This window comes from Gobio gobio (assembly GCF_949357685.1).
Source record: "Gobio gobio genome assembly, chromosome: 25".
NCBI classification, from domain to species: Eukaryota; Metazoa; Chordata; class Actinopteri; order Cypriniformes; family Gobionidae; genus Gobio; species Gobio gobio.
Window position 1 is genome coordinate 7032333 of NC_137121.1, and position 17118 is coordinate 7049450.

At 36.4% G+C, this 17118-nt stretch overlaps 1 protein-coding gene across 6 annotated transcripts in view; it reads right to left on the reverse strand.

Annotated features, from left to right (window-relative positions):
* myrf (myelin regulatory factor) overlaps positions 1-17118 on the reverse strand; it is a 63092-nt gene that overhangs the window by 37116 nt on the left and 8858 nt on the right. The window contains exon 1 of one of the 6 annotated variants that reach the window (XM_079810238.1): positions 8576-8820. The exons of 4 other annotated variants lie outside the window; for them this stretch is intronic. In XM_079810238.1, the coding sequence (XP_079666364.1) occupies positions 8576-8594 (19 nt within the window). In that variant the 5' untranslated portion in view covers positions 8595-8820. Of the gene's footprint in view, positions 1-8575; positions 8827-17118 lie in introns of those variants that run through there. One more of the 6 variants, XM_079810237.1, reaches the window with a different exon arrangement.

A 17118-nucleotide genomic window follows, 5' to 3' on the forward strand; every position in this document is an offset into this window, starting at 1 on the left:
TGTTTTATCTCACATTACACCTGCCCAGGGACTACAGTTGAAAATTAGCTAAACTGGCACATTTACATAAATATTTATTAATGTGTATAAAAAAAATAAGAAAATAATAACAAACAAACAAATTAAGTTCCTTTTCTCAAATCGGCCAGAAAAAATAACCTGTGTGTGTTCTATCATACTATCATATAAATTATAACCTGCATTAGAAATTCTGCATATTGAGAAATTAAGTTTATGTCCATGTGTTCAGTCACTGAAGTGCAAGCTTCAACAACAAACACAGAATTACACAAAGAAAGCAAGTTAAGGATGGAGAGAATGAGGGGAATCAGCCCAAGGTCAGGTGGAGGTAAAGTCGAGTATGAAGAGCCCCCACTAAACCCCTGATCTCTCTCTCTCTCTCTTTCTCTCTCTCTCTCTCTCTCTTTGATAGATTAGGCCACTAACGAAGCCGGAATGTGAAGAATTCCTGTGTTAGTGTTGGGAAAACTCTCTGGTCCATCAGCCTCCCACAGCCTGAGAGGGATCACATCCCGCCTCAGTGGATGTCCTGACCCAAACCGAACACCACACATAAAACCGACACAATCCTGACTCCCAAAAACATCCCAAAGCGGTTTACAGACATGGACATCGTGGACAGGTCTGACACCTGATCCACCTGTGAATCCTCATGGATAATTACTGTGGATGTGAGTCAAAGCAATCTCTTACCATAAACCACTTGAGTCATCTCAACTGTGCTTTACAAAACACTTTTTTTTACAAGTATAACATTTGCAGGGGAAAAAACCAACACTGACGAAATGTTTTGCGATTGGGGTCTCCGCTCGGACAGTTTTATGAGTGTGCCAGCAGGGCAAATAAGAATGGAGAGGGATGGTTTTACTAAATAAGATCCAGATGTTTCCATCCTCCTGCTGTAAATCTGCCAGGCCGGCGCTGATAACAGTGGCAAGCTTGACTGACGGGAACGAGAGAGGGGGAGACGAGTGAGAGAGCGATGTTGAAAATGAGAGAAGGAGGGGATTTTAACAAACACACACTTCTGAGAAAAGTTTTAGGACGTTTTTATGATATTTGTGATGTTCAGATCAAATGTTTTTATGTGTAGGCACGAAAAAATGTGTTGTCTTGGCATTCCTTTCCGTTACGCTGTGAAATAATCGTTTTATCTCATCACATTCAATTAAAAAAAGCACAAGCTCACAAACATTTTCCCCACGCAATATTGCGGAACATGTGTTGGCATTTGCTCAGTGTAGAAAGATTAAATTCATATGCTTGTTTCAAAAAACTAAATCAGCTAAAATAATCTCAACTGTTGAAGAACAATTTAACACTTATTTGAACACACACTCACCAGCTTGACACACCGAGCACAATCATACGTTTATGGATAGTTTCACCTCACCAGGAAAACATAAGATTAATAAATAGATAAAAGTGGAAACATTACTATTTGTTTTTGAAAGAAGTCTTTTCCGCTCACTAAAGCTGCATTTATTAGATCAAAATTGTGAAATATTATTACTAGTGCTGTCAAAAGATTAATCGCGATTAATCGCATCCAAAATAAAAGTTTGTGTTTACATAATATATATGTGTGTGTACTCTGTTAATTATTATTTATATATAAATACACACACAAGCATGTATATATTTAAGAAAAAAATATTATTTTTATATATAAAACATTTATATTTATACATATTAGAGATTATATAAATGTATATACAGTAACTACATGCAAATATTTCTTAAATATATACATGAATGTGTGTGTATTTATATATAAATAATAATTAACAGAGTACACACACATATATTATGTAAACACAAACTTTTATTTTGGATGGGATTAATTGCGATTAATCTTTTGACAGCCCTAATTATTACAATTTAAAATAACGTTTTTCTATTTTAATATACACTGGAAAAAAATTGTTAGTTGAATTTACAAAAAAATTTTTATCGTAAGTGGTCGCAATCAATTTATTTTACCTCAATTTAAACAAAAACACATGCAATTCTCATAAAAACAATATTTTTTTTTTATTAAAATCAAAAAACTAAAAAAATGTTTTTATTTAAACAAGCACAAATGAATTATGCTTAATTTGATCGGGCCATAATAATTTTTTTCAGTGTACTTTAAAATGTAAATTATTCCTGTGATCAAAGCTGAATTTTCAGCATCATTACTCAAGTCTTCACTGTCACATGATCCTTCAGAAATCATTCTCATATGATGATTTATTATCAATGTTGGAAACAGTAATTATTTTTGGAACCTGTGATACTTTTTTCATGATTCAGTGATGAATTAAATGTTTAAAAGAACAGCGTTTATTCAAAATAGTAATCTATTGATGAAGTCTTTACTATCCCGTTTATCAATTTAACACATCCTTGCTGAATAAAAGTATTCATTTATTTAAAAAAAAGAAAGAAAATTCTATTCTAGAAATATTCTAGAAAATAATCCTGAAATATTAATCAGCACAACTGTTTCCAACATTGATAATATATCCTCATTTGAGAATGATTTCTGAAGGATCATGTGACAGTGAAGACTGGAGCACGTTCAAAGCTCAAACCGATGCACAATGTTTTGCTATGGTTTCCGGTTGAACGTCATGTTTCCTGGAAACGGTGTGCAACGGGTTTGAGATATACGTTTTTTTTCGTGTTTGGTGGATGTGTCAAATATGTCCGCCCAATCAGCAGCAACATGTATATAAACCATGCGGTATTAAAGAGACAGGTCGCACAATGGGTCCAAGTAAAGTCCTTTACATGTGTCTGCTGCAGCTCAGTATACGCAACAATTGAAGATATTAGAATACGTGCTTGTCGAGTTTAATAGTAAAAATTATAGCATATCAACATGATGATGTAGTTGTTTATATTTTTAGCTTCATTGCAAGGCATGTTTATTTATATACCAAATTTCATACACAATGGAAATTAAGTGCTTTACATAAAAATGAGAAAATACAAGGTATTAAAAAAGTAAGAACTAGAAATAAAATTATTTAAATTAGAATTGATTACCAAGAGATAAAAAAAAGTTAGTTAAATTGGATGGGGATGTTGTCTTTTATTCTGGACGCCACAGGCAGTGATTGCATGTATTTTGCAGTATTAAACACGTTTTTATATTGATTTCATCAGGCTCTGAAAATTTCTCAAAAAGAACACAAAGAATGGCCTTCTCAGCTGCCATAGTTGCAACTCCTGCGTCACCAGAACAGGGTGTTCAACCCAGCACCGTTTCCGTATAACCATTATTTTAAGTGTAATAATATTTCACAATATTACGGAGCCCCGCACATGACATGCAGGAAAAAATAGTAGGCTAAATTGTGCGCATGATTTATAAATCGAGGGAACAAATTATTAAATTGTGCGCATGATTTATAAATCGAGGGAACAAATTATTAAATTGTGCGCATGATTTATAAATCGAGGGAACAAATTATTAAATTGTGCGCATGATTTATAAATCGAGGGAACAAATTATTAAATTGTACGCATGATTTATAAATCGAGGGAACGAAATTGTAAATTGTGTGGACGGTTCAGCAAATCGAGGGAACGAAGTGAATTGGGCACATGATTTATAAATCGAGGGAAAAAATTATTAAATTGTGCACATGATTTATAAATCGAGGGAGCGAAGTAGTAAATTGGGTGGACGGTTTAGCAAATCTAGGGAACGAAGTAGTAAATTGTGTTCATGATTTATAAATCGAGGGAACGAAGTAGTAAATTGTGCGCATGATTTATAAATCGAGGGAACGAAGTAGTAAATTGTGTTCATGATTTATAAATCTAGGGAACGAAGTAGTAAATTGTGTTCATGATTTATAAATCGAGGGAACGAAGTAGTAAATTGTGCGCATGATTTATAAATCGAGGGAACGAAGTAGTAAATTGTGCGCATGATTTATAAATCGAGGGAACAAATTATTAAATTGTGCGCATGATTTATAAATCGAGGGAACAAATTATTAAATTGTACGCATGATTTATAAATCGAGGGAACGAAATTGTAAATTGTGTGGACGGTTCAGCAAATCGAGGGAACAAATTATTAAATTGTGCGCATGATTTATAAATCGAGGGAACAAATTATTTAATTGTGCGCATGATTTATAAATCGAGGGAACAAATTATTAAATTGTGCGCATGATTTATAAATCGAGGGAGCGAAGTAGTAAATTGTGCGCATGATTTATAAATCGAGGGAAAAAATTATTAAATTGTGAGCATGATTTATAAATCGAGGGAAAAAATTATTAAATTGTGAGCATGATTTATAAATTGAGGGAACAAATTATTAAATTGTGAGCATGATTTATAAATTGAGGGAAAAAATTATTAAATTGTGCGCATGATTTATAAATTGAGGAAACAAATTATTAAATTGTGCGCATGATTTATAAATCGAGGGAACGAAATTGTAAATTGTGTGGACGGTTCAGCAAATCGAGGGAAAAAATTATTAAATTGTGCGCATGATTTATAAATTGAGGGAACAAATTATTAAATTGTGAGCATGATTTATAAATTGAGGGAACAAATTATTAAATTGTGCGCATGATTTATAAATTGAGGAAACAAATTATTAAATTGTGCGCATGATTTATAAATTGAGGGAACAAATTATTAAATTGTGAGCATGATTTATAAATTGAGGGAACAAATTATTAAATTGTGCGCATGATTTATAAATCGAGGGAACAAATTATTAAATTGTGCGCATGATTTATAAATCGAGGGAACGAAATTGTAAATTGTGTGGACGGTTCAGCAAATCGAGGGAACGAAGTGAATTGTGCGCATGATTTATAAATCGAGGGAAAAAATTATTAAATTGTGCACATGATTTATAGATCGAGGGAGCGAAGTAGTAAATTGGGTGGACGGTTTAGCAAATCTAGGGAACGAAGTAGTAAATTGTGTTCATGATTTATAAATCGAGGGAACGAAGTAGTAAATTGTGCACATGATTTATAAATCGAGGGAACGAAGTAGTAAATTGTGCGCATGATTTATAAATCGAGGGAACGAAGTAGTAAATTGTGCGCATGATTTATAAATCGAGGGAGCAAAGTAGTAAATTGTGCACATGATTTATAAATCGAGGGAACGAATTAGTAAATTGTGCGCACAGGCTACTTTTTTTTCTTGCACGTCATGTGCGGGGCTCCATACAGTATAACAGTTTTTACTGTATTTTTGATCAAATAAATGCAGGTTTGATGAGCAGAAGAGACTTCAAAAACATAAAAAATATGAATGTTTCTAAAGTTTTGACCAGTACTGTGTATAGGGCCTTATGAAATCTGTTTGAATTTTTCTGGATTCCATTTTTTTCCATTTTCATTTTTCTGGACTCCCATTTTAATGATTAAATTATATTTTAGTAATCAAAAAGCAAGTCTAATTAATTTTACTAATTATACAATTTAACAATCATTTATTGAGTTTAAAAAATTACACGTTTAGGGCCCTATGAAATATATTTTCCCCCCTCAAATTCCATTTTATTTTTGACCAAATTCTGCGTTTGCTGCCAAACATGTACCCTCATGCATCCAGCAGTGAGTTTATACTGTGTTATAAGTTTGTTTCAGATGATATTGGTATATGTGTGTGATTGGGTTATTAATTAAAATTCTGGATTCCATTTTAATGGTTTAATTAAATTTTAATAATTAATGATGTAACAATCAATGATTTAAGAATCAATTCTATGAAATGTTTTTTTCCCTCCAGAATTTCTGTATTGTGTATTTAAATTTTTCTGGCAATCAAATGAAGGCATAAAACATTAATTTAATTGATCTTTTAATCATATGAAATTAAACAAACTTTTGTCAAGCAAAGTGCTGCACAACTGTTCAAATTAAAATATCGAAGAATTATGATTATGATGATTATTATTAGTGTTAGTATTATTATTACACTGAGACGTAGCTAAATTCTATATATATTTCTGTCATAATTTCTTCAAGTTAAACCAAACTTTTATTTTGACGAGTTGCCATGAAGACCTTTAAGTTTTTGTGCGTTTATGATATATGATGATTCCTCAAATATAGCGGTAAAACGCTGATGAAGTGACTCTGGAGTTGGAGGTGTTCATGTCCTCATGCGTCACGCGTGCTTCAGTGTGTGTGTGTGTGTGTGTGTGTGGGGGGGGGGGGGATGAAACCATTCACTCACACAGACACACACAGAACATGCAGGATTCATATTTAAAGTCTTTTTGCGGTTTAATGTAGGCTACTGACATACTTTTGATTCTGTGTTTTCCGCATTGTGTGTATATATACATTGGCTGATCAAGAAGTATTTTGTATGAAGAACTGATAATCCTGGACTAAAGCATTTGCCATCACTCAGGGGCCAACTCAGAAACCCTCCCTCGAGAGCTCATTAATCACAGTCAACAATATGCCATACATCCCCTCCTCCCTGTCTCCATGTATATCTCTCTCTATCTCTCTTTACCTCCCTCTGCAATGTCCACATACACACACTATGCCCCGTTTCTCTACAGTTTCCATGTGAAACCGATCACTGTATGCGAGTTCTTATGCATGTTAATCATTAAGCCCTAATTCACACCAGAGTAAAGTATGATAGAGCGAAGTCCACAACATTATCAAATGGTAAACACTACCCAGAATGCCCTGGATTCCTCAGAAAGACAAAGGCACACACAGCATCACCGTGATCAATACAGCATTCATTTGAGTATCCGCACAGTTAGAGCGGAAAACATTTGTCTTAGCTAAACAATCATTGACGAGATGAGAGAACTGTAAAATCGCAATCAGTACCAGACAAAACACACAGAAATATTGTGACTACACTCTAAAAAAAAGGTTCTATATGGCACCAAAAATGGTTCTTGGCTCGTAATCATAGGGGAAACTTTTTAGTGCTATATAGCACCAATTTTGGTGCTTCAGTGGTTCTTCACCAGTTCTGTGACTAAGGTGCTATATAGCACCACTGAAGAACCGCTGAAGAACCGCTGAAGCACCAAAATTGGTGCTATATAGCACTAAAAAAGGTTCCCCTATGATTACAAGCCAAGAACCATTTTTGGTGCCATATAGAACCTTTTGTTTTTTTTAGAGTTTAGGCTCAAGAGAATCTAACAAAAATATGTTTTTTGTTGGGCATTTTAGTGGTTCAGCAATCGAGCTGTTTAACCGTGATGTCAATTTTTAGGCCAAACGCCAACATGATGATGCTAATGCGGTTGCTATTGAGTTAGTGAGTGTTTTTAACCATTGCTAGGTGGCTGCTTGCTGGCTTAAAGGATCCCACCCCCAAGTCTCAATAATATTAACCCTCAGAGCCCGACGGCATCGCCCACGACGTCACACGGCACCTCCGATAAATATCTATATTATTTCATGAAACTTTTATCGATTTTCTTAACGTTTTTTCCAGCAGAAAGCTAACGAGCCAGCCATCACGGGGGTGTCTTTGTAGCCTTTACAGAAGGTTTTCTATCCAGCCTGGAACATGTGCATCTTTTTGGAGTTGTTCAGCAATAAATCAAAACGCTTACATCCAAGATTTATCCACTTGATGTCCATAATTTATAAATTTTCCGTCATTTTTGCCGCTAGCGCGATGCTAGCTGCCATTTTGGATGAGGGTTTGACCAATGACAGGCTGATCCGTCATCCACGTTGGTGTGCGTCATTACGCATGAACCACAGCTCTGTTATTGTGGATAGAGAGAGACGCACGGCTAGTGTTGAGGAGATAGAGAGAGAGAGACGCGCTGCAGTTTTGTGGAGAAAGTTTGAGGAAAAAGTTTGAGGAGAAGTTCCTGATAGGAACTGTTTTGAGGCTTGGCACCAGTAAATATCCAAAATCTAAAGAGGCCAAAAACGCATGGACTTTTTTTGGAAAAATGTAAATAGTTTTGGTTCTGTATAAGTTATCATGTTTATTCCTGAGTTCCAGGACTCCAAAGACTTGAACAAACTGTTTTCCAGAGGAAATATGCTTAGCTTTTATTTATTTGTGTGTGTTTTCAATAAATATTTGAGTGATTCAATTTCCGTTTTATGTTTTCATTTGTCTTTATGGTCCCATAACTTATTTTACATTCAGGTGACATCAATGCAACACAAATATACTGACAGTGCAACTTGTCTTGAAAAAAAAGAGGTGTGTCAATTGTCTGTGCACAACAGGGTTGATGTTTTACAAGCTTTTTTAGTAAATAAAACCAGGCGGAAAATTAATTGTAAAAATACCCTTAGGTCTTAAAGGGTTAAAAGGTTTGGGTCCCTCCTTCGATACATCTTAAGTCCGCGAATCACTCAGAAAAGTAACAGCAATCATTCATGTCTTTAGTACTAATAATACAGGGCGAGTTACATGCTAAAGCTTAGCAAACACAACACACATTCATATGCATGCACACACACTCACACATAGGCTGAACAAATGCATGAGGTCAGGCAATGTGAACACTAAGAAAAGAAAAAGAGACACAGGAAGGATGGAGAGAGAAAAAGAGAGACAGTACCTGCTCGGAGCCACAGCATTTTGTTTTAGGATAGACACAACCTACAAAACTGAAGATGTGTGTATATGACCCGGGACGCCTCTCATATCCTTCCAAAACAACATACACCTTTCCGTCTCGGACCTCAGCTGGTGGGTACGTGAATGTGTGTGTGTGTGTGTGTGTGTGTGTTGTAATGCAGGATTAGGTCTCAGTCATGAGACAGAGCTGTACCAGGCCACCACACACAGCTCTAGTCGCCCACCAGCACTGAAGGCACCGGCCGACCTGAGCTGCTTACCTACACTCCACCAACACGAGAGAGAGAGAAGGAGAGAGCGGGAAAGAGCAGGGATACCGTCAGCCGAGGAACCAAACATGTCAAAGTCGGGTAACAATAAGGAATTCTAGGAGTGATACATTTTTAAAGGGGTGTAACACAGTAACAGTCCCACACGCATCAAGATTGTCAACATCTCGGCCCAATTTTAACCCCGGCGCCCCAGTTTAATCCCCTCTAACAGGCCGAGTCACTAGCCAGATTATCTGGTGTGGTCCGATCAGCCACATGAGTTTAAATGTCCCATTTTCAACTGGTGTCAGTGGAAGAATCTATGCAGCTTTGGAAAAAGAAATACGATTTCATCTAGGGCTGCACGATTAATCGAAATCGAACCGCAATCGCGATTGGGCTTATGTGCGATTATGAAAGCGCAAAGGCTGCGATTTTAATGAAATAAATAAATGCCCAGCGTGTCAGTGAAGAGCAGCTCTGAGATCAGGAGTAAACGCTGCTCCGTCTGAAAGCACTGCGAGTTTGAGCAACATGTGTCAAACATCTTCACAAACTAGTAATGCGAAGCGTTCATAAACCAACAAATTTTCAGGGGAAGTTGCTAAAGGCAGATCGAGTTGTTGCTAAAAGTTGCTAAATGACATTGTGACGTCATTGCGCTATGACGTCATTACGTAATCGCGAGGCAAAACTACGCCATAATGTAACGCATAGATATTATTTGAAATGCTAATTTAGATTTGTTTGTAAAATAGATTAAAGCAATGTGTTAGTTAATATGTACGGATCGAGCCCCACACATGACGTGCAAGAAAAAAAAGGTAAATTGTGCGCAAAATTTACAAATTTGTTCCCTTGATTTGCTAAACCGTCCACACGATTTACTCATTTGTTCCCTCGATTTATAAATCGTGTGCACGATTTAGCCTACTAGTTTTTTTTCTGCATGTCATATGCAGGGCTCCGTAAATATGCTACCTAAATGATCTTCCGGTTTTTACAGCGATTTCCGCAGCGATCTTAAGGAATTATGAATGAACCGCTTGGCCTATTGAGCTAGCTTGTATTGTTTGGATTAGAGTCACTTTCCAGAAGTTGCTAAAAGTTGCCAAATAAATAAAAAAAAATTGCTAAATTTGTTGCTAGGTGCTTTTAAAAAAAAAAGTTGCTACGGTAGTCTGAAAAGTTGCTAAATCTAGCAACAAAATTGCTAAGTTGGCAACACTGTTGTCCAACCAAATACAACGTTTAATAACACGTTTTAACTCACTTCATTTCTTTTGGGTAGAAAATAAGAAAAATAAAACCTCTCTAAATAAATGTATATGACAATCCATATGTTTTTCTTCAATGTACAGGAGATTTAATCCCCACAGTGGATGCATAAGAGGCTCATATTTCATATTAAAAACAGACTTTAAGAAATTGATATCACAAATAAAAAGCACAGATTTGTATAAAAATATTTTTTTTTTTACAAATAAATCCTTAGACCTTTCTAATGATTTTTAGTCATATGCTGTCTGCATACTAACAGGTAACCCATAATTTTTAGTTTTCTGTAAAATATAAATTTTATTATTATTATACTGTTATATTTATTCTTAAGTGCTCTATTTTAATTCTTTTTAAATTAATGTTATTGTAATAGTAATATTTCTTATTTTTATTTAGCAATAATAATAATTATTATTATTAGTCACATTAATATATAAACATAAAATGTTATATTCACACTTTTCATTTGTAAAAATAAATAAATTATCGCAATTTTAACCAGAATAATCGCAATTAGATATTTTCCCCAAATCGTGCAGCCCTAATTTTATCCATATGTCTGGATATAATAATGACAAGAAGAGTTTTCCTCGAGAAGTGCACACAAAAAGCAAACAACATAAGTGTAATCTGATTCACACGCAAATGACTCTGATTCTTTTGATGATTCATTCAAAAAGATCACTCGGGCTGCATCCAAAATCGCACACTTCCCTACTACACTCTAAAAAAAAAGGCTCGTAATCATAGGGGAACCTTTTTTAGTGCTATATAGCAACAATTTTGGTGCTTCAGTGGTGCTTCAGCGGTTCTTCAGAGGTGCTATATAGCACCTTAGTCAAAGAACCGGTGAAGAACCTCTGAAGAACCGCTGAAGAACCTCTGAAGAACCGCTGAAGAACCACTGAAGCACCAAAATTGGTGCTATATAGCACTAAAAAAGGTTCCCCTATGATTACGAGCCAAGAACCATTTTTGGTGCAATATAGAACCTTTTTTTTTTTAGAGTGTAGGGGTAATTTCAGGGTGATTTGGACACTTTTTGGCATTGACTTGGAAAAAGTGTCCCAATTACCCTGAATTCACCCTATATGTGACAAAAGAAGTATGTCCTAATTCAGTACACTCTAAAAAATGCTGGGTTAAAAATAACCCAAATTGGGTTGAAAATGGACTAACCCGGCAATTGGGTTGTTTTAACCAAACGGTTGGGTTAATTGTTTGCTTAAAACAACCCAGTCGCTAGGTTAAAACAACCCAATTGCTGGGTTAGTCCATTTTCAACTCAACTCTGGTTATTTTTAACCCTGCATTTTTTAGAGTGTACTTATAAAAAAGTATGCAAAAAGTACCCGGATGACTTACATCTTCCGATGAGATTCTTTAGTGTGTATATGATGGACACTTTACTATCCCATGAGGCCACAGGAGAGGATTTATGAAAGGAGGTGAAGTGACACAACAAAGCACATGATAATGATAACATGAGCAGTGTAATCTGATTCACGCACAAATGACTCCTATGAACTGATTCTTTTGATGATTCATTCAAAAAGATCACAGGCTGCGTCCGAAATTGCATACTCTCCTGAGTAGGCACTTATTTTTAACAAGTAATTACTTCACAACAGCTAAAAAAAGTATGTCGCCATGTTGTCATTATCACATGACCTACCAGCGTTCACTTGCGTCGCTTCACCTCCATTCATAAATCCTCTCCTGTGGCCTCATGGGATAGTAAAGTGTCCATTGTATGCATACTTGAGAATCTCACCAGAAGAAGTAGGTTATCCGGGTACTTTTTGTATACTCTTTTATGAATACTGTGAACTCGGACATACCTCTTTTGTCACACATTTTTTTTTTACGCCTATTTTTTTTACGCCTACTATAGGGGTGTAATTGCGAATGGTTTGGTTTGTGTCACGTTTTAGGTTCACGGTTTCGGTACGGTATGTGCTATGTTCACGGGAAAAAGGACTACTGTCAAATAAAAATACAGAAAATAAGAACAAATAATCGAACTACTAGCAACAGTGCAGATAAATACAATAGAGCAAAGATACAAATAAAATAAACAGTGCTTTTCAGGTTTTTCAGGTCTAACATTAGTTTTCAGGTACAGAAATTAGAGTAATCAAATGTAAAATGTGACCCTGGACCTCAAAACCAGTCACATGGGTCAATTTTTTGAAATTGAGATTTATACATCATCTGAATAAATTGCCATTTATGTATGATTTGTTATGAAAAGGACAATATTTGGCCGAGATACATTTATTCTGGAATCTGAGGGTGCAAAAAAATCTAAATATTGAGAAAATTGCCTTTAAAGTTGTCCAGATGAAGACGTTAGCAATGCATATTACTACTAATAAAACATTTTTACAATAGGAAATTTAGAAAATATCTTCATGGAACATGATCTTTGCTTAATATCCTAATGATTTTTGGCATAAAAGAAAAATCGAAAATTTTGTGTGCTATTGCCACAAATATACCTGTGTGACTTATGGCTGGTTTTGTGGTCCAGGGTCACAAACAACATTGCATATTCGACTGTATAAGATTAATTCTTATTAAAGTTACAAAAGCTATTCAGTCAAGAGCAGTGAGTGATCCCCTCGTCTTTAGTTTATTGACAGCAGGAATATTAGGCTGCTGTCACTTTAAGACATAATGCACAGATCCAAAATACTGATATTGTCTTCCTCGACTGTATAAGTTCACTTAAGGCATAACCGACTATGTGTGCTACTCATCAAGACGGGCATGTTGATGTAATCTTTGTGTAAATTTGTCCATTCAAATGCAAGAGAACTCAGGGGTTACTGGTTTGAATCAGTCAGATGAATCTTTTACTGAGTGAACTCACTGAATCAGGTTAATGAATCAACATCTGACTCACTTAAACTGTAAGTTACTTTTATTACCTTCAGTAATGAAGCGAGATATAGGCGCTTACGGTTTGTGAAACGTATGTATAATTAACGACTGATAGTTCATATTTATTTTGTAGTTAAACATACACTGTAAAAAAAATCAGGTCTCCAATTGAAAATTTTCTAGTGACAGATCACATCTCAATTTTTTAGTTGGCCAAATTTAATTTCTTGAATTTTAATTGAATTAAATTCCATCAATTCACAGAAATTCAATTTGCCCAACTGAAAAATTTAGATGTGATCGGTCACTAGAAAATTTTCAATTGGAGACCTGATTTTCTTTTACAGTGTACGCATTTAGAATTTTTGTTTGATAAATTACATTTCAATAAAAAACCTCTAAAACATTTTAAAGCACTACTTTCTTTGTGCACACTGGCATTGTTGTCATTGTTAACTAACTCAAACTAATAAAAAAAATATTTAAATAAAGCTAAAATCAAACAGAAATATAAATATTAGATTAAAAAACTTAAACTTAAAAAAAAAACTTAAATGAATACAAAAAATGACTTGAGTTCCGATAAAATGAAGGACGTGGGAAACGGATCACGGTCACCTGAAATGTGGGAAGTGTGTAATTTTTGGTTTGTTGTAATGGAACTGGCATGTGAATGTTACAGGCCTGGCTGCTCAAACACAATGCATTCCAGTGACAGCAATACACTGTTACATGAGAGAGACCACGCGCAACGGCCAAACCATTCCCTCCATCAAACATCAGCCCCAGGAACCATCTGTACCCGCGAGTGATCCATGACTTACTGACATCGGGCTAAATGTGACCTAACCTGCCTGAATCTTCTCACAAAAGTCAACAAGTGCATGATTGATGTTGTACGAACATCCCACAGGAAAGAGAAATCACAAATGAGATTTAGTTATTTCTCCTAGACAGGAAGAGTCTTCTTCATTTCGTAGAATTTTTTGTATGAGTTATCTTTTGAATCATTAAATATTACATAATAGTGAAATAATTTAAATACGTTTTAATGATGATTTGTATATGCTATCAAAAAGTCGGCGCCGATAGCCTCATGGGGATATATAGCACCATTGCGATTCGGGAGACCAAAGTTTGAGTCCCAGCTTGCGGACCTTTCCCAATCCTTCACACACTTCGTTTCCTGTCTACATACTGTCCTATTCTAATAAAAAGGCATTTCATTTTGCGATGGCAGTAGTGCAGAAAATACACATTTTAACTTTAAAGTTAACATGAAACGGATACTGTGATAGTCTTTTCTTCCCTATTCCTAGCCAACATGTCCATGTGGGACCCATAAGGGTGTGTGTAGCCCAGGGCAATTTCCAGACCGAATTACGTCGGTACAACCGAGTACTGATTCACATTAAAGGTGTCATGAACTGGCTTTTAAAAAAAAATTTATACTGTTGTCTGAGGTCAACTTATGACGTTTGTGTGGTTTTTACATTCAGAAACATCATAATGAATAAGTAATAGGCTATTTTCTGCCTTGGTTTTGAGGCTCTCTGAAAAACGGTCGGTTTTGTTGGGCGTGCCGCACTGAAGACTTGGAAGTAAACGCCCACGGCTAGGATTGGATAAGATTTGCATATTTAATGAGCTTCTGCTCCTGTCAGTGACAGCGTGTGGCAAACGGCAGATGAATCGCCCAGCCCGCGATTGATTGGAATGTTATTTCTGTATCATTTCGCCCGATCATCAGTGAATATATGTCTGAAAAACACATAGCCCCGGGACTTTGGGCATTGCGAGCTGGCGTTACAAGTCCGAGTCTGATCCCGAATGAACCAATAACAGCTTCTCCAGCCTGTGACCGCGTGCTAAGGTGTGTAATCAATAGATATCAAACGATCTGTAACAATGCAATACTAACACATATAAAAACATGTTTTACTCACATAAGTGTGTTGCACCGTTCCTGTCGGATCCATTATAGAAGCACAGCATTGCGTTTTAATCTCAATATGTCTGCAAATCCAGTCTCAACCTGTGTCTTGTTTACAATCGATTCTGCATCATTTAGCTCCACGATGAATTTCTCAATTCATCACCCCTTTAAATCAATCGGTGCCAAATTTCAGTACCTGAGGACGCATCTGGTGATATAGACGAGTGTCTGTGAAGATAAAACCGCAAAAAGACTATTTAAATACGAATCCTGCGTGTCTGTGTGCGAATGAATAGTGCAGACGCGCGGTTTAATTTACCGCTCTCTCTCTCACACTCTCACAATCGCGCGTGACGGTCGCATTTTTCCATCTCTGCCGTCTCACATGAGGACATGAACGCACGAACGTCATCTCCAGAGCCACTGAGAGTCACTTTATGAGCATTTCACCATTTCATTTGAGAAAAACTACCGTCATATTATAAACACACAGAAACTCAAAGGTCTTCACGGCAAAATAAAAGTTTGGTTTAACTCGACTAATACATCACTGTTGTACAGTAGAATTTAGATGCGTCTCAATTAATAATAATAAATTATCAAAACTTTATTTTACTTTAACTTCATGTTTTAATTTGAACCGTATAAAGCTCAGTTGTGAAGCACTTTGTTTGACAAAAAAAGTTTAATTAAATTAAAAGATAAATTAAATGAATGTCTTAAGTCTTCATTTGATTACCAGAAATTACACAACACATCATTTGTGGGAAATCTTTTCATAGAAATGAAATTAAAAAGAAAAAAAAAAGTTAATATGGTTATTTAAATTAAGTACCTAGTAGCCAACTATTTTCTAGTAAATATTACAGTAAACAAACATCACGGAAAATGGCAGACAGAGATCTGGGCAGCTCTGGCATAATGTCAATAATACATGACTGACAGTTTCTTTGCAGTTATTGATGTAAACATCCCTAAAGTACTGAAAAAAGATACCGTTTCAGGTACCGGTTAAAATGTGAACGGTACCCAACCCTACACCTTGGCCCCATTATTAGCACCCATTTGGGACCCAAGTCAGTCTATATAATGAAAATCTAAATGGGCCCCACTTAGAGCCCACTATGGACCCATCATACATGTGGATCCAATGGACATTGGGCCCCATTTGGGTTGCCCATGCAGGGTCCAAGTGACAGCCCATCAAAAGCCCACATGCGGCTCACATGGAAATGTAGGCTGGGTTGTGATTTACATCAGAGTGAAACAGCTTCTCGAATAAGAAAAAATGTATAGGGCGGGGCTTGATTATGTTCACAGGGAATTGACTGGATGGTTGTGGTTTGCTATTGGTCGATCTCATGTGAGTGACAGGTTGCCCCGCCCTCACACCAGTAAACACGTCATCAGAGAAGAGATGTGCTGCAAGTAGACATGTGCCGGTAAACGGTAATATTTTTAATTTGATACCGGCACATGCCTAGCTGCAAGAAGCGACTTTCTTTCATGGCGACTTTAAATTGAGCATGTCTGAGTTCTCCATGAAGTGCTAATGTGATAAATCTAAAAGTTGACATAATTTCCCTAATAAGATGCCTTTAGAAAACACCTCTGTAAAGTAAAACTGTGCTGGTTGCCGTCCGCTTGGGTGGCAAAGGGGTGAGTTTCGTGTTATGGAGCTCACGGATGGGTTGTGGTCCAAAACATCAACTCCTACGCTGGCGTTTCGATCAGCTCTGTAAAACACAGTGTGCTTAATGTGTGCTGGTGTACCAAAACTAATAGTGTGTTTTGTGCATGTTAGCATGTGTGTGTGTTTGTATGACCTGTGCCCTGCCCTTATCTCACCCCACCCACAGCATGTATGAGTGTGTGCATGCATCCATCTGTGTGCGCGTCTAAGTCTGTTATCTCTCTCCCTCGCCCTGTCTGCACACTGTCACACTAATGGAGTCGGAATGAGGCAGCGATAGCGAAAGAGAGAGAAAGAAACATTACTCGCACCTCATTCTGTTTTTTAACAGTCTTGTAGGTATGCCAGGAATGATCCAGTGCATTAGAGAGAGGGGGCATGCGTACCCTCTATAAGCAGCTTATGGCTACACTCAATCAGGCTAAACACGCTTTCTGAGCGCTCTTATGTCACAAGGGGTTTCGGTGCTGGTTGTG